This window comes from Salvelinus alpinus, chromosome 23 (genome assembly GCF_045679555.1).
Source record: "Salvelinus alpinus chromosome 23, SLU_Salpinus.1, whole genome shotgun sequence".
Lineage (NCBI taxonomy): Eukaryota > Metazoa > Chordata > Actinopteri > Salmoniformes > Salmonidae > Salvelinus > Salvelinus alpinus.
Window position 1 is genome coordinate 42,800,898 of NC_092108.1, and position 24,501 is coordinate 42,825,398.

The 24,501-nt window shown below is 42.2% G+C and overlaps 1 protein-coding gene across 1 annotated transcript; it reads left to right on the forward strand.

The window, feature by feature from the left end:
- The first annotated feature begins 3,721 nt into the window (after positions 1-3,721).
- LOC139551281 (uncharacterized) lies at positions 3,722-9,709 on the forward strand. Its single transcript, XM_071362748.1, has 7 exons — positions 3,722-3,816; positions 3,910-4,084; positions 4,231-4,372; positions 4,515-4,580; positions 4,681-6,248; positions 7,492-9,323; positions 9,495-9,709. The coding sequence occupies exons 1-7, from the start codon at positions 3,722-3,724 to the stop codon at positions 9,694-9,696; spliced, it is 4,080 nt and encodes a 1,359-aa protein (XP_071218849.1). The 3' UTR covers positions 9,697-9,709.
- Positions 9,710-24,501: the final 14,792 nt, after the last annotated feature.

Genomic DNA, 24,501 nt, shown 5'->3' on the forward strand with positions numbered 1-24,501 from the left:
ATTGTTGCCAAATGCGAGGAAGTTAGGACAGCACAAATTTTAGCTAGGTAGCCTATGAAAACAAACTAAAAGCGTGGGTTTGAAACTTGAAGCATGGATTCCGATTGGTCAGAACAGCATTGAATAGACCTTAGCACGGATACTTCCTGTTTGAGTTTCTGCCTATAGGAAGGGAGGAGCAAAATGGAGTCGTGATTAGATTTGCCGAAGGAAGGGCGGGGGAGGGCCTTCTAGGCATTTCGAAAAGTTGAGTAGCAGTGGTCCAATGTTTTACCAGCGCGACTACTACAGTCAATGTATTGGTAGAACTTTGATAGCGTTTTCCTCAAATTTGCTTTGTTAAAATCCCCAGCTACAATAAATGCGGCCTTAGGATATGTGGTTTCCAGTTTGCATAAAGTCCAGTGTTGTTCTTTGAGGGCTGTCGTGGTATCTGCTTGAGGAGGAATATTGACCACAGTCAATGTGTTGGTAGAACTTCAGTAACGTTTTCCTCATTTGCTTTGTTAAAATCCACAGCTACAATAAATGCGACCTCAGGATCTGTGGTTTCCAGTTTGAATAAAGTCAAGTGTAGTTCTTTCAGGGCCATCGTGGTATCGGCTTGAGGGGGAATATACACGGCTGTGACTATAACCAAAGAAAATTCTCTTGGGAGGTAATATGGTCGGCAATTCATTGTGAGGTATTCTAGGTCGGGTGAACAAAAGGACTTGAGTTTCTGTATGTTATATCAATCACACCATGAGTGGTTAATCATGAAACATACACCCCCGCCTTTCTTCTTTCCGGAGAGTTCTTTATTCCTGTCTGCGCAATGTACTGAGAACCCAGATGGCTGTATGGACGGGGACAGTATATCCCGAGAGAGCCATGTTTCCGTGAAACAGAGTATGTCACAATGCCTGATGTCTCTCTGGAAGGAGATCCTCGCCCTGAGCTCGTCTACTTTATTATCCAGAGACTGAACATTAGCAAGTAATATACTCTGAAGCGGTGGATGGTGTGCACGCCTCCACAGTCGGACTAGAAGTCCACTCCAAATACCTCTTCTCCGCCGGCAGTGTTTTGGAGCAGCCTCTGGAATAAGTTAAATTGCCCTGGGGGGTATGAACAAAGGATCCAATTCCGAAAAGTGAGGTACCGCCGTTCTGATATCCAAAAGTTCTTTCCGGCTGCATCTAATAACACAAAACATTTTCTGGGCTAATAATGTAACAAATAACACACACAAAAAAAATACTGCAAAGTTGCTTAGGAGCTAGAAGCAGAGCTGCCATATCTGTCGGCGCCATCTGTTCTGTTCTTAGGACACTGTTGTTCAGAGGAGCTAGCCAACAACACAGCTAACACAATAACTTCAAACTGAAGCTGGAAAGACTGCAAACTACCTGCACTAAGTTTAATTTTAACTTTTTTCACTTGACATTTCTTTGTATATATCCATAAAAATCATGCAAGCTGATTCGTGATTTTGACTGGCTGAGAAATGCTGTCTGCCGCTCTCTCTCGTCCCAAAACCCGACCCCTACACGTTCATTACTATGGGACAGTTGGAGATCGAATTTGAATATTGAAACAATGTTGCAAATGTCGGAGAGACAGACAGCAAGGTTTATGCAAATCTCTGCTGTTGAAAACTCACTGTTAGTATAAAATAATTGTTAAATAATGTCTAGATGCTTTTTACAGTGGAGATCAAGTTTTAACTTCCCTGCCTGGACTGACAAGACAGTGGATTACGCAGTCAGATGGAACAGAGTAAATTTAGCCGGTGGTAACTTGTGGAATAGACACCGGCTGGAATTAGCTTTAAACCAATCAGCATTCAGGATTAGATCCAGCCGTTGTATAAAGAGCAAATATCACAACATAGGTTGTAATATGGCTTTTTTACTGTCTTGGCTTTGTCGTGGAAAATCGTATTACAAATATAACACTTACAAGAACTTGTGAATTCAATAAAGACTTTTAATACAAAATATCAGAAGCCGTGTCAGTCCGCGGAAAAGACCAACTTCCATAAGCACTGGCTCTGTTCTTATACACATACATCAAATGAGTCCATCCCACATGCAAATGAAGTTCCTTCCCTTAGTCCATCTGCCACCATTATCTTTCAGTTTAAGCTTCCTGCTTGTTCACGCCCAATAACGCCCATATCTGCTTTCAGTTAGGTTATAATGGTGGCAGGACCCCTTCTTGTCCTAAAAATAATATATGTCCATCTATCCTATGGGCCTATGTCTTTGGCCTTCGTACTTATGTTTAGCTTGGTGTGCTCTTTGGTATGTTTGCCCTTATTAGGATCAGCAGACTATGTGTCCCTCTAACATTAGTGTGTCCAGCTGTCCTATGCGCCTATGTGTCGCCTTCTCCTCCTGTGGTCTGATGTACAAATTTATATCTGTCCCTATATGTACCATTTACTCCCACAGGTTCCCCAGTGATTTTACACATGCACCGCTACTGGTCAGACACAGGTCACATAATTAGAATCTCTGTGGCAACAGTAGCCTGGGCCCAGATCTGTTTGTGCTCTTGTCAACTTCATTGCTCTTATAGCTAAGCCAAAAATCATATTTGGCATAACAGTGAGTGGCAGGGAGTTGATATAAAAAACAAATAGACTGGCACTCAGGCTATGGCAACAGTAGTTCATTGGGCGTCAACCAATGATGACATATCAGGCTCGCCGCCATGTCATAATGGTCGGATGAACTATCACAGGTGAGTTTGTAAGAAATACATTATTGCTATGTTGCTGTTTTCAGGAGAAGACCTCAAAGCCCCTGTGTCAGATACCCTCGCGACCAGAGAAGCAAACTCGTCCACTGAAAGGGAAGCCTCCTCAGATCATGATAGAAACAAAGCCGTCAGTGAGCAGCAGATTGCCTGCCATGACAAAGCTTCCGGTCCTACCTGGGGTCGCCTTTAAATTTCATAGAGCCAGCCTGGGTAAAAAGGTAAGCAGAACATATATTTAACAGGATACAGTATAACATTTTTAAAAAGAACATGCATACAATAGAATGGTGCAGTAGAATAGAAGAAGGGTCCAGTAGAATAGAAGAAGGGTCCAGTAGAGTGGTGCTTTAGAATGGAAGAAGGATCCAGTAGAATGTTTATTTTTTTTGTTTATATCCTTGTTCCTTCAGTTGTATCAGCCTACATCTGATTTCAACCTCAGTGACCCGAACTGTCACATTATGAGGCCGACATACAACAGTTTGCATGACCCAAACCTCAATGAATACTACCATCAGAAGGAAATGCATGAGAAGTTAAAGAAGCGAAACTTCATCACTAAAGAGGACAACGTAAGTTTGAAGTTAATATTATTGTTTCTGAACAGTGTAGTAGAAGACTGTAAGCTTTACCGATAGTTAACTCCAGGAGTATTATAGCAGGAAACATTTTGATTCTCTCTCTTCTCAAGGTTGTATGCGCATTAAAGGAGTATAACACATACAAACATTACCTGGATACGGTCAAGACTGACCATCATAAAACGCACAGCAAAAAGCTGGTATGTGGGCCGTATGACTGCGTTCTTAAATGTGAACTTCTGTGAAGATCACACGTGTTATTTTCACGAGAAAATGTGAAATGATCATTCATCACTCTAAAAACAATGTAACATGTATTTTATTAGGTAGATAAGTGTTTAAAATGTACACATTTTTTATTTATCCTATTTAAGAAGGAACAGATACTGAGAATGGTTCAGTTGCAAGAGGAAGGCCATATACCTAAGGACGTTACCCTGGAAGATATGATAGAGTACTTGCATCTGCAGTCAACCATTGGTTCCAGGTAGGCAAGAAGTGCATGAGGTAATAAAGTAGAGTTATATAGGCCTACTCTGTGTTGGCAATGTCATGACTCATCTGTTTAATGTATTGATAGGGACAGGGGACAGAAATATGGCCTGCAAACTGCGTTGTATGACCAAGAGAGAGAGTTTAAAGAGGATTGGGTTTCTAAGGAGCGATCCAGGCTGAAACTCATTGAAAAGGATGTGAGGCACGATTTGAACAAGGCCAAGTATATGAAAGAGGCCAAAGAAAAGCGCATCAGAAAGGTACAAATGTCACACTTTCATCATACTTCACAAAACTACCCACAATTATTTTCAAGTTTGAATAAATCATGAAAATTAAGAAATAATTTTACCTCAACTTTTGTGGATGCTAAGTTGCTATTTTTGGACTCTTATGTTCTTCACAGAAAATGTGCATTATGGAACAAAAACAGGCTATTCAGTTGAGGATAATGGAAGAGGAATTGAAAAACCTCCAGGAGTTTGAGAGGTTGAGAGAGGCCTCTATCAAACCAAATAAGCTGCTGGAAGAAATATTTGAAAAACCAGGTAAGATTTAATTTGAATTCATCACACAGTGAAGCAATGTTTAAATGACTATGCCAAATGCAACCTACAAGGAGCAGTTGAATGTGTTGTGCTGTATATCATATCGTATTTTTTATAAAAAAATAAAAAAAATCTATTATAGCATCTGCTCAGCCTGCTCTCAAACCTGCTCACTCCAAAACTGTAAAGAAAACAGTTTCTCTGTCAGGTAAGAACAATTTCATTACGAAATATCTTTCAGAGTATGTTCATAGCCAGTGAATGCTAAATTAAATCACATTTTTAAAATGTGTGTGTGTTATTAATAGGGAAATCTAAGGAAAAGCCAGCCATGCTACAGAGGAGACCAAGCCTTGCACCTCTCCAGAGGAGACCATGCCTGGATGGTCTGGCACCGCTGAAGGGTTTCCAAGAACCTGTTTTTAGGATCTTCAAAGCCATCAAGGGACAAAGCATCCCAGACAGAGCTCAGCTGAAATCTGTCATCCTCGACCACTTAGGCTCCAAGCTTGTCAGGAAGCAGCTGGCGGAGTCAATCAGGGATGAGGTCAAACTGACGATTCCAGGGTCTACACCAGCGGCACAAAGGGCTCTGAGTGCCAGAATCGCTTACGATGTGTTGAAGTGCGTCTCTCGAGCGGCCAATCCTAGCAATGAACCTGCCTGCAGACTCCGTGGGGGAAACACAATCAAACCCAATGCTCAAGCAGATGATCCAGAACCAGAGGAGCGGATGGCCAACGGAGAAGACATAAACACCTATGTGACAACGTTGATCACTGACGTTCTGGAGGAAGTCCAGGAGCAGGTTATCGTAATGATCCGAGAAGACTCCCCTACCCAATTCAGAGTTGTCTCTGCAAAGGCCAGCCAAACAGCCATTGATGTGGTAAGCAATGTTTTGGAAGACATTAGACACTTATTAAATGAGGAAAACATTGAAGAGCTTGCACTAGACTGTGATGCTGAAGAAGGCACCTCAGGTATAACAAACATTCAGCCACCTGCATTGACTGCATTAAAAAAGGTAGACCCGGAGAACCGCCGAGATTCCTGTTCAAAACTAGAAGGTGTCGCCTGTGACCTTATTAGCACTGCATATGACAGCATCCTATTCGAGCTGGCTTTTCCTGAGCTTCAGGGTGAAAGAGATGAAAAAGCTCCTTCACTGACTCTGGAAATACTTCCCTCGGAGCCAGTGATCTCATCTTTATCCAACTCTCCCAGTTATGGAATGGTGTTTTCATCTGACACTTCAGAGGTTGCAGAAAACAACAGTAAGACAAGCAGCTCAGAGGCCTCCGCAGCTGCATCAACCTCGTCCCAGGAGACGGATACCACAACCACTGTAGAATGCAAAGAAGAAAGAGTAGAGAATGGTAACACCAGTGAAACAGACAACGTCCTTTCTGTCCCCTCAGTCAATACTGAAGAAGTTGTTTCAAAGCCTATTCTCTTGCACAAGGTGAAGAAAGAAAATGCAGCCACCAGAAGCGCTTCTCTTCCCAACTTGTATGGACTTGTTGTGGATGCAGTTATGGACCACTTCAGCACAGAACCCTTCAAAGACAATCTGGCCCAATCAGTGAAGAATGAGGTGAGACGCACCCTTTCTATGCCTGAATGTGGATTGTTGAACCTTCAAATTGATAATTACTTTGAGAGGAAAATGCTAGAGGATATGCTGAAGGAAGTATCCCGACAGTGCGGAGGAACAAGCTCTAGCACCGTGGCTGAAGAGGCTACAGATGACGAAGAGATCGACAGACTAGAATCTGCTGCAGCACAACTGATACAGAAAGTTTTCCAGGAGGTCAAGACAAATTTTGTTGTCAAGATCAAGAAGGGTTCTCCCAAGAGATGTCTATCCCCAGAAGTAAGTCAATATATTAATGTTGTATGTACTGTGTAATGTTGTATGCAACATTTATATGTGCTGTGTGATGCCATGACACTTTTCCTACAAGGGAGGTCATGTACACTGAGTATACTAAGCATTAGGAACACCTTCCTAATCTAATATTGAGTGGTGTCGAAAGCATTCCACAGGGATGGTGGCCCATGTTGACTCCAATGCTTCCCACAGTTGTGTCAAGTTGGCTGGATGTCCATTGGGTTGTGGACTATTCTTGGAACTGTTGAGCGTGAAAAACCTAGGAGCGTTGCAGTTCTTGACACAAGCTGGTGTGCCTGGCACCTACTACTATACCCCGTTCAAAGGCAATTCAATGTTTTGTCTTGCCCATTCACCATTTAAATGGCACACACATGGTCCCAGTGCTTAAAAATCCTTCTTTAACCTGTCTCCTCCCCTTCATCTACACTGATTTGAAGTGGAATTAACAGGTGGTATCCATAAGGGATCATAGCTTTCACCTGGATTCACCTGGTCAGTCTGTCATAGAAAGAGCAGGTGTTCTTAATGTATTTGTGTTGATGTTTTATCTGTGTTGATGGTGATCTGATTGATTGTTGATGTGATTGTTGATGGGGATGCTTCTATTTGCAACACCAAGATAAATTCCTAGTATCATTTGTTCAGTGGTGGAAAAAGTACCCAATTGTCATATTTGAGTAAAAGTGAAGATACCTTAATAGAAAATGACTCAAGTAAAAATGAGTCACCCAGTAAGATACTACTTAAGTAAAAGTCTAAAAGTATTTGGTTTTAAATATATCTAAGAATCAAAAGTAAAAGTATAAATCATTTCAAATTCCTTATATTAAGCAAACCAGACAGCACCATTTTTTTGTAATTTTAAATTACAGATAGCCAGGAGCACACTCCAACACTTACAAATGAAGCATGTGTATTTAGTGAGTCTGCCAGGGATGTTCTCTTGATAAATGTGTGAATTGGACTATTTTCCTGTCCTGCTAAGCATTCAAAATGTAATGAGTACTTTTGGATGACAGGGAAAATGTATGGAGTAAAAAGTACTTTATTTTCATGAGGAATGTAGTGAAGTAGAAGTAAAAGTTGTCAAAAATATATAAATAGTGAAGTACAGATACCCAAATAAACTACTGAAGTAGTACTTTAAAGTATTTTTACTTAAGTACTTTACACCACTGCATTTGTTGCATGGCGATAAATTATTCTGATTCTATCTCCAAAGGTAAGCCGAACAGCCATCAATGCTGTGAGCAGTCTTCTGGGTGACATGGAGACAACTGTGATGGCCAGTGTTCCATGTTCTTGTACTACTTCCAGAGCAGATATGGAAGGAATGCTCTCTGAGGCAACAGGCGAGCACCCAGCGAAATCAATGGCCTCTGCAAAAGTTGAGTTGATCGCTGATGATTTAGTGGAAGATGCCATCGATATGTGCAGTAAAATGATTTTAGACGGCCAGCCACTAGCCCTACTACATGACGATCCTGAAGAAGGTACATCAAATGTTGTTGTTCCTGGACCAATTCAGAGCAGCCTGTCTGGATTTGATGAACGCCACACAAAATCACAGGTCCTTGCAGTAAAGATTGAAGACCGTGAGGTAAAGCCAATTTTGATCCAAGACACAGCGCTCATATCTCCAGGTGAGAAGAATACGGATGAAAAAAGAGTCATTAGAGTAAGTTATGTCTTTAACTCATCCCCTAGAAGGAAAGCTCACCGGGCCACCAGAAGCACCTCTTTCCCTAACCTCTATGTCACCCTTGTGGATGGAGTTCTGGACCAAATTAGCACAGAACCTTTCAAAGAAACCCTGGCACAATCTGTGAGGAATGAGGTAAGACATTCTGTCTCTTTGCCTCAATTTGGATCGGTGAACCTCAAAAGCGAGGACTGCTCAGAGAAAGAAATTATTGAGGATATGTTGAAAAGTGTATCCAGAAAACGCAGTAAAGACCAGGCCTGTCAGCTGACCGGGAAAGCCAGTGAGACCATGAATGCCAACGTAGATGCCATTTCACTTACCCCCAAACTACAGTCTACTGCCAAAGACCAAATCATCAAAGTTCTGGAGCAGGTCAACACTAAAATAATCAATATGATTAGACAAGATTCTCCCAACAGGACGATTTCCCCCAAGGCAAGCCAGACTGCCATCAATGCTGTCAGCAACATTTTGGATGCTATGGGAACCTCTCTCAAGGCAAGCAACACACCATTTGTTCCTAATGTGGCTGGACTCCAGCCTGACCTAGATGATGTTGCATCTTACTCAACTGAAGCTTTTGAGGGATATCCAGGGATCTGGATGTCATCCCTGAAGATAAAATATATTGCCTCAGGCCTCATGGACACTGTCTGTGATGACCTACTGGATGAGGATGGTTTCCTCAGACGGAGCGCTGGTGCAATATCCTCACAGGAAGACCTTGATCTTCAGAAGGTAATTACTTCAAAACCAGCATCCACAGTCAATTGCATGCCCGTCAAAGGATGCCTGTCAATGTCCTACCTTGATGCTTTGAAGAATCCTGAAGACATTGAAAATGCTACTCACCTCAGTAGAAGCATTGACTCTCTCTCCGTAATTGGTGTGCCTACTTCAACCTCAAAGGAAGTTTCAAACGGCACAGAATTGAAACTGACACAGTTGCAAAAGGATGTCTCTGCATCATCCTCACTTTATGCCATGAGCAACTGTCGGAGCTCATTGGAGTTTCCCTCCAGTCGATCCGATATCCCTATTGACAAAGAGGCCCAAAGTATTTCCTCCACAGACGAAGAAGACAGTCTGTCAAAATCCCTCCTGACCTCTTCCAAATCAGTCTTCAATGTCTCTGGCCTCGTCCCTACTCCTCCAGAGGGAAAGCCAAAGGTGAGGCTGCCACGGCGCCCAGTGCTTCGCCTTAGGAAGGTTCCAGAGGAGCCCCCCAAAAAGATGCACATTTACACAGTTTGCAGGGATGCTTTTCATTTCCCAACTGAGACAATGCGATCGACCAGTCCATCATCATTCGAGGGAGAATTCTCAACTCCAGAGTCCCAGAGGCCAAGGTAATACTGTCTTTCTCATAGTCCTAATCTGAAGAGCTTTTTAACACCTAGCCCACTGTTGATATTTGAACAGCCTTGATTCTAAATGTTTTTTGTAGAGCTTTTGTAGAGCTTTGAGAACTCTGTTATGAAAAGCGCTGCACAAATTAAATGTATTTTTTATTCATTAAGAGCGGTGGACAGCTCAGACAAGGAGTCTATCTTTAATATAGACTCATCCAAAAGACTCGTCGCAGAGATAATGCTGTCTGTTCGGGAGGACGTTGTTGAGGCAAAGCAGAGGGAGTTGGCCGCACATCTGGCTGCGCTGTCGTCTGACAATGAGATGCTCAGCACTTTGGCTCAGAGTGGGACACCCCGCGCCGATTCATGAACTGCCTCCAACACCTCTCCTCACAGTGAGAGTGATAACTGACTCGGACATACATGGTAGAAGCATTGGCTTACATTATTTTGAATCACATTGAGCTATTAAAGAATGCATTTATTTTCTAAAAAAGACTAAAGCATTTATTTACAATGTGTAGTTTTTCTTAGATGTAAGTGTTAAGTTATGAATATTAAATAGAAAATTAGGAGAGAGTAATTATATATCTTTGCTCTGAATGGTGACATTGTTTGAAGAACATGAGAACTTAATTCTCCTAACAAGAACCCTCTGTGGAAAGGGTTCTACATGGAACCCATAAGGGTTATCCTATAGGGACAGCCGCACAACCCCTTTGGAACCCTTTTTTCTAAGAGTGTAGGCCAGTGACACAAAATCTCAATTTAATCCATTTAGAATTCTGTAACACAACAAAATGTGGAAAAAGTCGAGGGGTGTGAATACTTTCTGAAGGCACTGTATGCATTAATTGCCTGGGTAAGGAAGATGCCCAAGAGGCACTCAAGGACCATGAGTCATGTGAGCACTGCAAACTGCTGACGAGGGCAGGTCTGAAGAGAACACTTAAACAAGCTTTGTTCTTGGTAGTCCCTCTTGCCTCCGAGCCAAGAGCAACAGCTGAGGCTCAGCTTCCTGCAACCGAGCCCAGTTGGTGTGATGCCATGGATAGCCTCGACTCAATCCCCTCACTGTCTGATGATGTAGTGTCAGGGGAAGCCAAGTTAGGGGATGAGGAGGATTAATCTCACAGATTTCCTCAAGATAGCTCAGGAGATGGTGGCCGACAACCCTGTTCTCCCGCCCTCTCAGGCCTGCAGGCCTGACGGCGCAGAGAGCAGTCGAGCTGCCCCTGCTTCATTGGCGTTTTGGCTCCTTCATGTCTGCAAGCGGGCCGCGGCACAACTCAGGACCTATTAAGGGGCCTATACAATGGGAAGAGACTCAAGTCCCATACAGCCCGATAAAATAACTACTCCCCGCAGTACCAGCTTGCCTCAGGGAAGCTAAGAGCTTGTGGGATAAACCCCTCACTAGCAAGATTCTCACTAGCAAGACTCACTCCCTGGGAAGAAGTAGCACTTTACTGCCTCCGTTTTTTAGAAGACATACAAGGCATCAGCCAAAGCAATCAGAGCTCTCAATGTGACGTCTTTATTGTTGGCATATCAGGCTGAGTTACTAGAGTTGGTGGAAACTCTGGCCCTATACGCTTGGGAGGAGATCTATATGATTAAAGACCTGAACTTCCATGACACCCGTAGTGCCATTCAAGGCTGTGGTCGTACCATGAGAAAGGCGGTGGAAGGAGAAAGGGAGCTTTGGTTGAGCTTATCCAGCTTAACGGACAAATAAAAATTGGACCTCCTGGATGCCCCAATGACACCCAAGGAGTTGTTCAGGTCCACTGTCGCTGCCATGTGGCAGAAGTGTGACATGCGCCCAGTGGTGGAAAAAGTTCCCAATTGTCATACTTGAGTAACAGTACATATACCTTAATAGAGAGTTACTCAGGTAAAAGTGAAAGTCACCCAGTAAAATACTACTTGAGTAAAAGTCTAAAAGTATTTGGTTGTAAATATACTTAAGTATCAAAACTAAATGGAATTGGTCAAATATATTTAAGAACCAAAAGTAAAAGTAAAAATATAAAATATTTAAAATTCCTTATATTAAGCAAAGCAGATGGCACAATTTTCTTGTTTTTAAAATGTACGGATAGCCAGGGGTACACTCCAATGCTCAGACATCATTTACAAATAATGCATTTGTATTTAGTGAGTCTGCCAGACCAGGGATGACCATGTGTTCTCTTGATAACAGAGTGAATTGGAACATTTTCCTGTCCTGTTAATTAAGTACTCAACATGTAATGAGTACTTTTGGGTGTCAGGGAAAATGTACAGAGTAAAAAGTACATTATTATTACTTTACACCAATTCATGCGCCAGAAAGAAGGCGAAGCCTTCAACTTCTGCCTGCCCCGCAGACCCGTTGGTTCCTGCATCTCTCCCCAGACTCACAGCTGGGAGGGGACAACAACGCAGCAATCTGCCAAGACTCAGGCTCCTGAACCAGGCCAAACCTGTAGGGAAGCAGTCTCACGCTGCAGCCGAAGCAAGGATCCGACCCTCTAACCCTCTTAAGGGAGGTAAGAAGCAGTGTTGTGTTCGAGACCACCAAAGGCGAGACCGATTCAAGACCAAGACCGGAGCAAATCGAGTCCAAGTCAAGACTGGGGGACAAGGGTTCCGAGACTGAGTCAAGACCGAGACCAGAAAAATGCGAGTCCAATTCAAGACCATGATTGTACTTTTTTCAAAACACCACCATAATAACAGTTCAAAATGTCTAATATGTCATATTTCAGAACAAGAAATGAATTCTTTAGACATTCAGAATAGTGAAAAAATGAATACTGAGGGAAAATAAAGCCAATTTACTAATTATTACTAACCAAAACACAGTGGGGAACAATGGGCCTTCCACACCTTCAGAGAAGTGCTAAGAATTTATTAAATCATTATTATAACAATATAACAATATTAATCTCATCTGTTTTTTGTTGGAAAGGAAAGGGTTAACACTGAAGAGAGAAAAAAGATCCAATCACGATTTTTCTTTGCTGGTCTCTGGTGAGATACATCTAGCTAGCTAAGTCAGCCCTTGGCTAGGCCATCAGAAGCTAGATAAAGGCATCTGCCATTCAACTGTACTAGGGCAACATTTTGGAAAGACAGTGGAATCAACCAATCACATTTTGACTTAATGGATGGGACCGTTTTTACAAAAACCTATGGAAACTTCTGCCTTCTTGAAGGCCAACAGGTCACTGAGCAATAGCGATCAGTAGTTTTCCCACGGCCTAGCTAGCTAGCTTTTGTTGTGGGCTAGTTTGCAGCAGCAGGTGTTATCAAAAAGAATGTTGTTGCTAATTTGTTAGCTTCTCCCTTTTCAAGAATAACTTTCAACAAGAAGTTAAGTTTCAAATGATCATCATCTGGTGAGTGGAACTGTGTTTTTTATTGCAGTGCGCTTGCTGTTGTTAGCCATCTCTTTGAAAATAACTTGTTTGTGAAACATTGTTGCATTTAAATTGGAACTGACAGCATTTTAGCAACATGAAATCATATTCAATTCTTATGTTTATGTAACAGTATAGCTTCCGTCCCTCTCCTCGCCCCTACCTGGGCTCGAACCAGGGACTCTCTGCACATATCAACAACAGCCACCCTCGAAGCATCGTTACCCATGGCGCCACAAAAGCCGCGGCCCTTGCAGAGCAAGGGGAACAACTACTTCAAGGTCTCAAAGCTAGTGACGTCACCGATTGAAATGCTATTAGCGCGCACCACCGTTAACTAGCTAGCCATTTCACAACGGTTACATTTAGGAATTACGTATACTAAGGCATTTGTGAAAATTCTATAGCAATATAGTGGCCGTGCGTTTGGACAATTATTAGACACTGCAGTAAATAAAATAAAATAAAATGATATGTCTTGTCCAGTAACGGAGTCTACACAGACTGGTGCGCTATAGCCAATCAGTGCTACAGTAGGCCTTTATACAAACAAGCCATTTGTCACACATGCCTGCCATTATTCACTTTGAACTGGACTGTGTGTTTACAGGCAGTTGCAACAACAATTTTAGATCTGAAAGTATTTCTGCAAATATGTGAAAACCATGAGAGTCCTCTTACATTTGGGAACTTTACAGTCCTATTGATCAAACCATCATGAAAAGATAGGCTCTTTCTCCCTCAGTTATGCACATGAACAACAACAAGATCAACAATTAATGCTAGCCAGAGCAAGATGAGCTAAATTCTAACGAAGGAACATTAGATAAACCCTCTCAAACTTTTTCAGCTAGTTGGCCGTCAAAATTGCACTGATAAATGAAACCTCCTCGTCCTTCTGCTGCTTGCCTGCCAATGCATGCTTGTCAAAATCAAGCACCCAAGCTAACTGGCTAAAGTTGGCTAGTTTGCTAGCTAGCTACTTCCAGACGCAAATGAGAGAACACCTCACTCTGACCATTTTACTCGCCGTAGAAGAGCTGGTTAGGCTGTTTACATGTTATCTAGAGCATTCTTGACTGACTATTACTTTTTTGGCCTACGTTTCCTAACATCGGTCATATTCAGCGGGTGTTACGCGTTCATAAATTCATCAGCTATTTGTGCTCTGGCACACAGACGAGAGTGCTCTGAAATCGGAGTAGATAGCCAGAGTAAATTTGCGAACGCAAGAGATATGCTAACTGATAACAGCCGTTTAAGTTCTTGCTAGCTAATGTTGATAATTGGATATGGAGAAGGGCGAGCCGGTCAAGGATCGATTCGGACAAGGTGGTAAATTGTATGACAAGCGACAGCTTTATTTAAGAGTAAAGATATCTGGTACAAGCGTATACGGTCTCGTTCCTTTAGCTCATAGAGAACCTCCAGAAAAAAGCCCAGATAACAGAGTGCATATACATTTTATACAGTACAGAAAGTAGGTTGAGTCTGGAAGTTCTGGTCCTCTGGTTGGTTCTGATGAGTTGGGCGTCATCCTTCTGAGTCTTATAGCAAAAGTTCTTTGTTATCAAATGTTCAGCTAAGCAGGAGATTTTGTGTGTGCGTAGTCAGCCCTCTGTCCTTGGTTATGTGTGTGTGTCTCATTATTTCGTGAAATGCGGACCCAAGCACTCTTTTGATCAAAGCCTTTCCTTATCAGTGTTTATGAAAGGTTTACGTCAGCCCTCTGTCCTTGGGTGTGTGTGTGTCTGTCTCTGTATCTGTTTATAAGTGTGTGAGAAACCCTGCTTAGAAAGAAGTTAGTTATAACAATGTAATAGCAATATGCTTGTGTTATTTTAAATGGTATTTATTACAAATCCCTCTCTTCACGTCTCCAAAGAGACGTGACATAAACTAGGTAAAAGTAAGAAAAGCAAAAGTAAACAACCAGGGAAACTTTCTCAGAGAGAAAGTTTTGATTCCCTCTCTTCACGTCTCCAAAGAGACGTGACATAAACTAGGTAAAAGTAAGAAAAGCAAAAGTAAACAACCAGGGAAACTTTCTCAGAGAGAAAGTTTTGATTCCCTCTCTTCACGTCTCCTAAGAGACGTGACATAAACATGGGATCAAGCAGGAGTATTATATGCAGAAACTTTCTTGAAGAGAAAGTTTCATATGCCCTCTCTTCACGTCTCCTAAGAGACGTGACATAAACTAGAAAAAGGTAAAAGTAAGAAAAGCAAAAGTAAACAACCAGGGAAACTTTCTCAGAGAGAAAGTTTTGATTCCCTCTCTTCACGTCTCCAAAGAGACGTGACATAAACTAGGTAAAAGTAAGAAAAGCAAAAGTAAACAACCAGGGAAACTTTCTCAGTGAGAAAGTTTTGATTCCCTCTCTTCACGTCTCCAAAGAGACGTGACATAAACTAGGTAAAAGTAAGAAAAGCAAAAGTAAACAACCAGGGAAACTTTCTCAGAGAGAAAGTTTTGATTCCCTCTCTTCACGTCTCCAAAGAGACGTGACATAAACTAGGTAAAAGTAAGAAAAGCAAAAGTAAACAACCAGGGAAACTTTCTCAGAGAGAAAGTTTTGATTCCCTCTCTTCACGTCTCCAAAGAGACGTGACATAAGCTATGAATGGCGTTTAATTAGTCATCAGTCCAATAGCCTGGCTCAGCATCCTCCAGGGCAAGCATAGGAAACATCTGTCCCTTCTCTGCCTGGTTGGGATCAATAGCATTAGTTATGATCCTAGTGGTCAGCGTTCGAATACATGGAATGCAGCAGCATCCACAAAGCACCAGTATCGCAGTGAAGACAGATATAGATACCAGTATGGAGGAAACAAGCATCTTATATTTCCCAAACGCATCCATCCAAGAGTCCCACATAGAGGTGTCAACCCCGGAGTGGTGCTTCATCTTCTCATTAAGTGTACGAAGACCCTCTAAGGCAACAGTAAGACTACCATCAGTGGCAGTGTTGTTAGGTATAAAGGTGCAACACTGTTCACCAAACATAGAGCATACACCTCCCTTCTCAGAGAGTAGCATGTCTACTGCAATGCGGTTTTGGAAGGCCATCAAGCTGGTAGCCTCCAATTGGCCATGTACCGCCTCAAAGCCTTGTTGAGTCCAATTGCCTAGTTTCTGAACATTAAAATGAATGTAATTGATTCGGTCCACATTTTTATTAACTGTGCACCACCAACAAACAGAAGATTCAAGCCCAGCTGCCACTTGGTCCACCAGTTTATATTCATCTGGCACCCCCTAGGGACACCAATAGCATCAATGTAAGTTGAGTCGTAAATGAGCAAGGACCAAAAATGAGACCACTCCAATAACTACACCTGGAGTGGCCAACCACACATTAGTAACCAAAAAACGAGAAAATGTTAAACCCTCAGGTTCATCCCTCTATACAACCTGTACCAGGTGGGCTCGTCGCCACCCGGGAACTTCAAACCTTCACAACAGGGAGGACAAACATCATTTTTTTATTCATTCGACAACATCAACTACAGCAAACCAAGGGTCCTCCTCTGTCAGGCCCACTCTCCTGCGAAAGCTTGATTCCGTATCAGCCTCTCCAACTGGAGCATCAAGCAACGGCATCATACCCGAGGTCCTTGCCAGATCTGTAACAGACTTCTTCAACCAAGGCATGATACAGGCAGCACAGCACATGAGCATAAGAAAAACAACAACTAGAGTCAGAAATCCAGCAACCATCATTGTAGTGCCAGTAACCATCATTACTGGCAAAATGACTAAAAAAAATTTAGTCTACTTACCAAACCAACCACCCAGCCAGGGGAACAGTCCACTCTCCTCCACACCTGCAAGACCCTCCATCTCCACCGATAACCTTGCCAACCCACTCAGAGCTTTTTGAAATGCTCCCATCCGGACTAGTATTGTTAGGGACAAACGTGCAACACTGTTCTCCAATCATTTTACATACACCTCCCTGGTTGGCCAGTATCATGTCTAGTGCTAGTCTATTCTGTCTAGCAGTTCGAGAGGTGGCATCTAATTGTTCAGCCATCCCCCTAAGTGCAGTGTGGGTGTAGTTGACAAATCATTGTTGATTATATTAAAGATAATTGATCCAGGCATTTTGTTTAGTATCACCAATAGCTGGGCCAATGGTGGGCATCAGATGCCACAGACCATCATTTCTGTTTAATGCCTGGAATTCGTGGGGGGACCCCTATTGGGACCCCAACAGGTTGGTGTGCATGTTATCTGTACCCTCGGACCAAGGAGCGTCACGGTTCTGCCGTCTCCTGGGTTGGTACCGAGTCTCTGTGTCATGTGCAACTCCCAGAAGTTGGTTAGCTATAACCTCAATAATAGGCAATGGTGGTATCAGACTGGCCAAAGCACCTGTGCAACGACAATTTCCTTTCAAAATGGGGTCAATCGCCTGGCAGGTCCACACATCCACCATACATCAGCAACACCTCCAGTTAATAGTGGCATTAGTGATGCAGGTAGCAGTAGGGAGCCTCCCATAGTCTATACCCCTACCTGTACCAGTGTTACAGCTGTAATATCCCCCATATGCCTTAACCCCCCATGGTGTCTTCTGGGGAGGGACTTCTGGGAACACAAGACTCAGAGTTTTACACAGGGTTGAATTTGGCTTAAACTTTCCAATATGCACATCCAACCTTCCCCATTACTTAGGGCAAATGGGTGAGCAGCCAGAATAGGTCTGGCATGTCCACATACGACACAGTCCTTTCTATTTATTGTTTTGTAGGCCAACCACATATTCTCCCTTTCCTCATAACCAGTTTCAGTCCCCAATTGTTCACTATCTGAGATGTCTTTTACATTTATTACCTGTACCAGATTGGAGAGCTTAGGTGGTGGTGTGGGACTTGGTCTTGAAGTGGTGGAGGAGGCCGGCTGAACCCTGGTCCGTCGAAACTGGTGGTGGTTCTGGCAGTACTGTGATGGTAACATCCCCATCGTATCCTAAACAGACAGCTCAGGACCACAAACAGTCCTGTAAAGCCCCATCCTCTCCCAGAGAACACATCATCAGCTAGAGATCAAGCAACACTTTCACTTCTATGAACGTACACAGTGAGGAAAGGTCGGGGTCAGGGAATTCTTCATTAAGGAGTTGACCCCTGAGCTTTATTAGCAACAGTTCTTCTCCTTAACTCTGTGATCATTCGGCAGTGTCAGTGTGTCTCACCCTCCAAGTGCGATATGCCCCCAGGTCGAGTGAATCACCTTCTCCTTTAATTCATCTGTAATGCATAAAATCTTGGACATACAGGTTTGGTTAACAAACAGTTTCTCATTTGTTTTATCTGATTATATATTTAACTTCTATACCCATTTGTTAGCTAGTAATTTTAAATTAGTTTATTATCCAATAGGCCCCATCCTATCCTAGACCACAATGTACCCCTCCCCCGTTTGATACCTGGCTCTGGCCAGGTATCAACCTTACCTATTCTAAATAATGACTTAGTAAAATATTCTTATGTTCTACATTATTATGTAGGAGCGCCCCTTTCATTTTCCACATGTCCAATTCTCCCTTTTGTCTCCATTCAGTAACTGTTATCTACCCATTCTGTTATCTCTGTCCTGGCGCCCCCTTCCAAAACTCCCTTCTCTGCTCTCAAACCTTCAAGGTCTCAGCAGTGCGGGGAGGGCCACTCTGTCTGCCCTTTCCCTTATCTGTCTGTAGCTTGGTCCCAAACATTAACTAAGTGTCTCACTGTTTTGACTTTATCTAAAATCATGGATTTAAAATTAACAACATGTCTTATAGTGTCAATCTCTAAAGTCCTTACATAACCTTAATAAACCTATCTCTATCTTCTTATGGCCAAAACAAATGCTAACCATATAAATTCCTTTCTTTACTAATAAGCTCTCTATCACTTTTATTTCCATGCCCTATAGGCTTAAAATATCTCCTGTTCAAACCAATTCAATAACAGCCCATTCAAAACCGTCATAGCCAATGTTTAAAACCAGAAACCTGACTCCTCTGTGGTTAATTGCAATTATGGTCAAGAGTTATAAACTCTATTATCTCAAAATTAGTATTCCAAATGACCACGATTTCATTATCCTCACTACATTTCCCTGTGGGTGATCAAACCACATGAAAATGCAATGAAAATAGGTCAAAAGGTTACACCTACATTCGTGTTCCATGCCATATCTAGACATACCAAAAGAACTGGGGTGCCACTCTTCCAGTCTTGTTCTTTTCCCCCTTACTTGTCTTGTATCTTCTGATCTAGAAAATCGTTAAATTTTAGCTTTGGAGTATTTGGGGTCGTCATATTTTATTTTAATGCAGTGGAATTTAGTACAGAATAGTTTTGGTAATGTGTGTGTGTATATCAGTGTATATGTTTGACTATCCGACTGTACTTAGCCCGTCACTGGATAAAATCCAGAATCCAATTTTTTTTTTACATGTATACATTAAACATTTACATTTTTCCCACTATGAACATTACCCTTTAGACGTTGAACACTTAGACTTTAGACATTGGAAACATTACACTTAAACATTGAACATTTTTCAACCTGGCGCCTACAAACACAAATAGACTATTCTTCACCGGACAATCGCCTGGACTATTGAATAAGTCTAGCCTACTCCTCACCGGACACAAGCCGGACCATACTAATAGGTCTTGACAAACTTTACCCCACTCGTCACTGGTCACAGCCGGACTATATGAATGGGGATGGAACAAGCCTATCCTTCACCGGCTGAATAGCCGGACTATTGAATAGTGCCTATCCCAATTTTAAGCCTACCCTTCACCGACTGAATAGCCGGACTATTGAATAGTGCTTACTATATTCCTCACCGGTCACAAGCCGGACTATACGAATAGATCTTTTTATCACATTAAGCCTATTCCTCACCGGTCACAAGCCGGACTATATAATAGCGCTTTTAACACAAATTAAGCCTATTCCTCACCGGTCACAAGCCGGACTATATAATAGCGCTTAAGACTTACAAATTATTCCCACATATGTTCACTTCACTGTCGTTCACATGTCATCTATGCTCATAAATTTAAACAAGAATTCTTACCCAGACTCGGTACCACTGATCAAAATTTGGAAGAACTATACGACAATATGCAAAGTTTGATTTAACAGGTCTTGCTTACCTTATTTATGGTCGACCAGGAGATCAGTTTCTCGAGCTGAGCAGAACTGCTGTCCTCCCCCCCAAAAGATTTCACCTGTCCTCCGTGAACCTTCCTTTCACCAACTCGCCCCCTCACATCCACATCAACCACTCTGGACCGGGTATCTAGATAACCATCCTCTGCTTACCATGTTTCTGTTGATAATTGGATATGGAGAAGGGCGAGCCGGTCAAGGATCGATTCGGACAAGGTGGTAAATTGTATGACAAGCGACAGCTTTATTTAAGAGTAAAGATATCTGGTACAAGCGTATACGGTCTCGTTCCTTTAGCTCATAGAGAACCTCCAGAAAAAAGCCCAGATAACAGAGTGCATATACATTTTATACAGTACAGAAAGTAGGTTGAGTCTGGAAGTTCTGGTCCTCTGGTTGGTTCTGATGAGTTGGGCGTCATCCTTCTGAGTCTTATAGCAAAAGTTCTTTGTTATCAAATGTTCAGCTAAGCAGGAGATTTTGTGTGTGCGTAGTCAGCCCTCTGTCCTTGGTTATGTGTGTGTGTCTCATTATTTCGTGAAATGCGGACCCAAGCACTCTTTTGATCAAAGCCTTTCCTTATCAGTGTTTATGAAAGGTTTACGTCAGCCCTCTGTCCTTGGGTGTGTGTGTGTCTGTCTCTGTATCTGTTTATAAGTGTGTGAGAAACCCTGCTTAGAAAGAAGTTAGTTATAACAATGTAATAGCAATATGCTTGTGTTATTTTAAATGGTATTTATTACACTAACCAAATAACACCTGCATCTCTAGCTGTGTGTAGCTACCGAAAAACGATATGAGGGGAAAAAGTCAGTCACTCACCCACTCCTCCAATGGCATGACATGACATCCTCCTAGCATTGTATTGACATTGCCAGCTTTAGTTACATTCATCTGTTTTTGTCAAGAATAATTGAGTCATTGAAATCGATTGCTCACAAGAGAAGCATGCTTGAGAATAACCAGGAAGGTGAGGGTCTCACCTCATTCACCACTCTACCTGTCTGGCTCCAAATTATGTTTTTTTTTCAGAGAGTAGGTGATCCTAGCAAATCCTCACGTAAGATATCTCATTCATAACATCAGAGAACTGGGGTTACGCAAATAACCTTGAAGGGGAACTCCACCTGCTGATTTGGCCTAGTTTTTTGGCTTGCTCCTCAAGAAAAATGCTGGCAGTCATGACAGCAGCCAAACGTGAGTTGGCTTGGGTGTGGTTGGATTTGGGTGTTTCTTGGGTATGTCCTTGCCAACACAAAGACACACCCATCTGTCAGAAACTTGCCTGCAGCTGTTTCCCCCCCCTCAATCACAACAAACAAACCTCCTGCAGGTTGAGTTCAATAACTACAGGCAGATGTATAGTGAGATGCCGAAGGAAGCTTTAAATAGGTCAGTATTTTACAGAGTAATATGAGAGGAATGCTTCAGTCTGGTTTTAGACCCCATCATAGCACTGAGACTGCACTTGTGAAGGTGGTAAATGACCTTTTAATGGGGTCAGACCGAGGCTCTGCATCTGTCCTCGTGCTCCTAGACCTGAGTGCTGCTTTTGATACAATTGTCATGACGTTGCCTTCTTTGGGTACAGCGAGCACCATCCCCCTCTCTCTGTCTCCTACACTCAGGCTGCTGCGACCTCAGGTCGTAAATTCCTGGAGGAGATTATCTCCTCATGGCCACAGTATATAGAGAGAGTGAGTTTTCATAGAGAGAACAAAGGAATTTCTTCCACCTCACAGAACTGGAGGTCCGAACAGTATTTATGTTCTGGAGAACGTATAAAAGATCGGTGAAGAATCCAGCTACGAACTGGTCCGTTTGGTACAATTTTGTGAAACTCATGAGAGACAATACGGCCACATTACCATAATGCTGTTTTTACAATAGCCTCAGATATGAGGCTTACATCTAATTGTTGTATAAGATGAATGAGTGAGGATGATACTGTTTGTGAAATTGTGTAATGTGATTTTGGACTGTTTAATGAAGGAAACTCCAATTCCCTTGGGAGTTTAACTAAATCAGAGGACCGCCCATGAGCACAGTTATGGTCTGGCGTCCTGGGACAGGCCCTTTTCTGCTCTTCCGAATAAAATCCCCACCCGGGTTTTCTATCACCAGACCAGCTTACCTCGATAACGAGAGGGCCAAGGTTTGAGAGGAGACTGAGCTTACCTCAATTACGAGATGGCTAAAGGTTGCAGACCAGCTTACCACGATAGGGCCAAGGTTTGAGTAGAGACCATAAACCTAAGGTTTGAGTAGATGGCTGAATCTTTTAACCATACCACGTGGTTAAACTCTTAGACTATCAATACCGACAGAATAAGAACAAGTCTTTGATATTAATTACTAGTCTGCAGCTAGGAATTCGGTATCATTGAACGCGAAGACCGACAACCGCCGAAACATCTATCCTATAACGACATGAATGAATGTCACTCTGAACTTTCCATTCTAACCACGACAGAGAGAGAGAGAGGGCGGACAGACTCTCCAACAGAAACAAACTTTTCAACAGAGATCCCGACGACACACTGAGCGCAAATATATATATTGATTGCAATTGTTCCCGAATGAGTGAGCGTTCATGTGCAAAGGATTAGCATTTAAATTGTTATAATTATCACTCTGTCTAACAAGCCGCCATACCGGTTTAGCCCACTAGGGCACATCCCCCTATCATTTCTTTGTAAACATATCTATTTTGTTTGTTTGTGTGATGCATTTCTGTGAATGACTTAGTTAGTAAATAAATTATTTTAAGACAATTGATGTATGGATGACTCATAGCCCTACACCCAAACAAGGGCACTGCGTTCATCCACCTCTGGCCTGCTCGCCTCCCTACCTCTGAGGAAGTACAGCTCCCGCTCAGCCCAGTCAAAACTGTTCGCTGCTCTGGCACCCCAATGGTGGAACAAACTCCCCCACGACGCCAGGTCAGCAGAATCAATCACCACCTTCCGGAGACACCTGAAACCCCACCTCTTTAAGGAATACCTAGGATAGGATAAAGTAATCCTTCTAACCCCCCCCCCCTTAGAGTTAGATGCACTATTGTAAAGTGGTTGTTCCACTGGACATCATAAGGTGAATGCACCAACTTGTAAGTCGCTCTGGATAAGAGCGTCTGCTAAATGACTTAAATGTAAATGTCATAGTGAAGACTGGGTTCGTGCAGATAACCAACAGTTTACGACGTTTGGAATGAGACTGACGTGAGGTAAATAATAATTCATTAATTCAAAGACTAATTGATCAGATATTAAACATCTGAAAGTTATATTAGGAAAATTATAACTTTGTAATCTGAATATTTTCCTTGGTGCAGTATCCCTTTAAATACTATCGGGAATTCATCTTGCCTTGGTCTGCAAATGCGATTAAAGATGTGCATTAGCCTATTATAAAGGCCATATGAGCAGCTGCCAGGAGTGTTGTTAGTAAAAGCATTCAAGTTTCATTAAAAACTGTATTTTGCTGTGTCGTGTAGGTAGTAAGCCATGCATGATACAAATATACTGAGCTGTCCATGGTGCTGAAGTTAGAGATCAATGTACCGGTAATGCAGAAGCCTACTGATCGCCAGCAGGCCACATCAACTCGTGGCACGTGGCCATGGGTACGTGCAGGGCCTTCAGAAAGTATTCACACCCCATTACTTTTTCCACATTTTGTTGTATTACAGATTCATTTAGAATGGATTAAATTGAGATGTTGTGTCACTGGCCTACATACAATACCCCATAATGTTGAAGTGGAATTATGTTTTTAGACATTTTACAAATGAATAAAACATTTAAAGCTGAAATGTCAATAAGCATTCAACCCCTTTGTCATGGCAACCCTACATAACTTCAGGAGTCAAAATGTGCTTAACAAGTCACATAATAAGTTGCATGGACTTACTGTGTGCAATAATAGTGTTCAACATGATTTTTGAATGACTACTTCATCGCCAAGAAACAGAAAAGAGCTAAGCACAGGCAAAATCCTAGAGGAAAACATGGTTCAGTCTGCTTTCCAACAGACACTAGGAAACAAATACACCTTTCAGCGGGACAATAACCTAAAAAACAAGGACCAATATACACTGGACATTGAATGTCCCTGAGTGGCGTAGTTACAGTTTTGACTTAAATTGGCTTGAAAATCTATGGCAAGACTCGAAAATGGCTGTTTAGCCATGATCAACAATCAACTTGACAGAGCGTGAAGAATTTTTTAAAGAATAATGTAAAACATATTGTACAATCCAGGTGTACTCTAAGAGACTTACCCAGAAAGACTCACAGTTGCCATAGTGAAGACATCAACACTAGGAAATAACACATACGGAATCATGTAGTAACCAAAAAAGTGTTAAACAAATCAAAATATATTTTGAGAGTAAAAAATCCTTGAAAGTGTAGGTGTGTCCAAACCTTTGACTGGTACTGTATATGGCTGACTTGCTTAAATAAACATGGTTTCTACTGACTCCTTGTGGATTTGTGTACAGTAACTCGTTAAGAACCGCATTCTCCTTATTATGAATTATGAATGCCGACATGAGTTTTGACACATAGCTCTAAATATATGC

What these genes read in the sequence shown, in the direction of transcription:
- LOC139551281 (XM_071362748.1), top strand. Translation starts at nt 3,722, where the DNA reads ATGGTTCAGTTGCAAGAGGAAGGCCATATACCTAAGGACGTTACCCTG. An exon ending in CAGTCAACCATTGGTTCCAG is followed by an intron (nt 3,817 to 3,909) that starts GTAGGCAAGAAG and finishes ATGTATTGATAG; the next exon opens with GGACAGGGGACAGAAATATG. An exon ending in AGAAATATTTGAAAAACCAG is followed by an intron (nt 4,373 to 4,514) that starts GTAAGATTTAAT and finishes AATCTATTATAG; the next exon opens with CATCTGCTCAGCCTGCTCTC.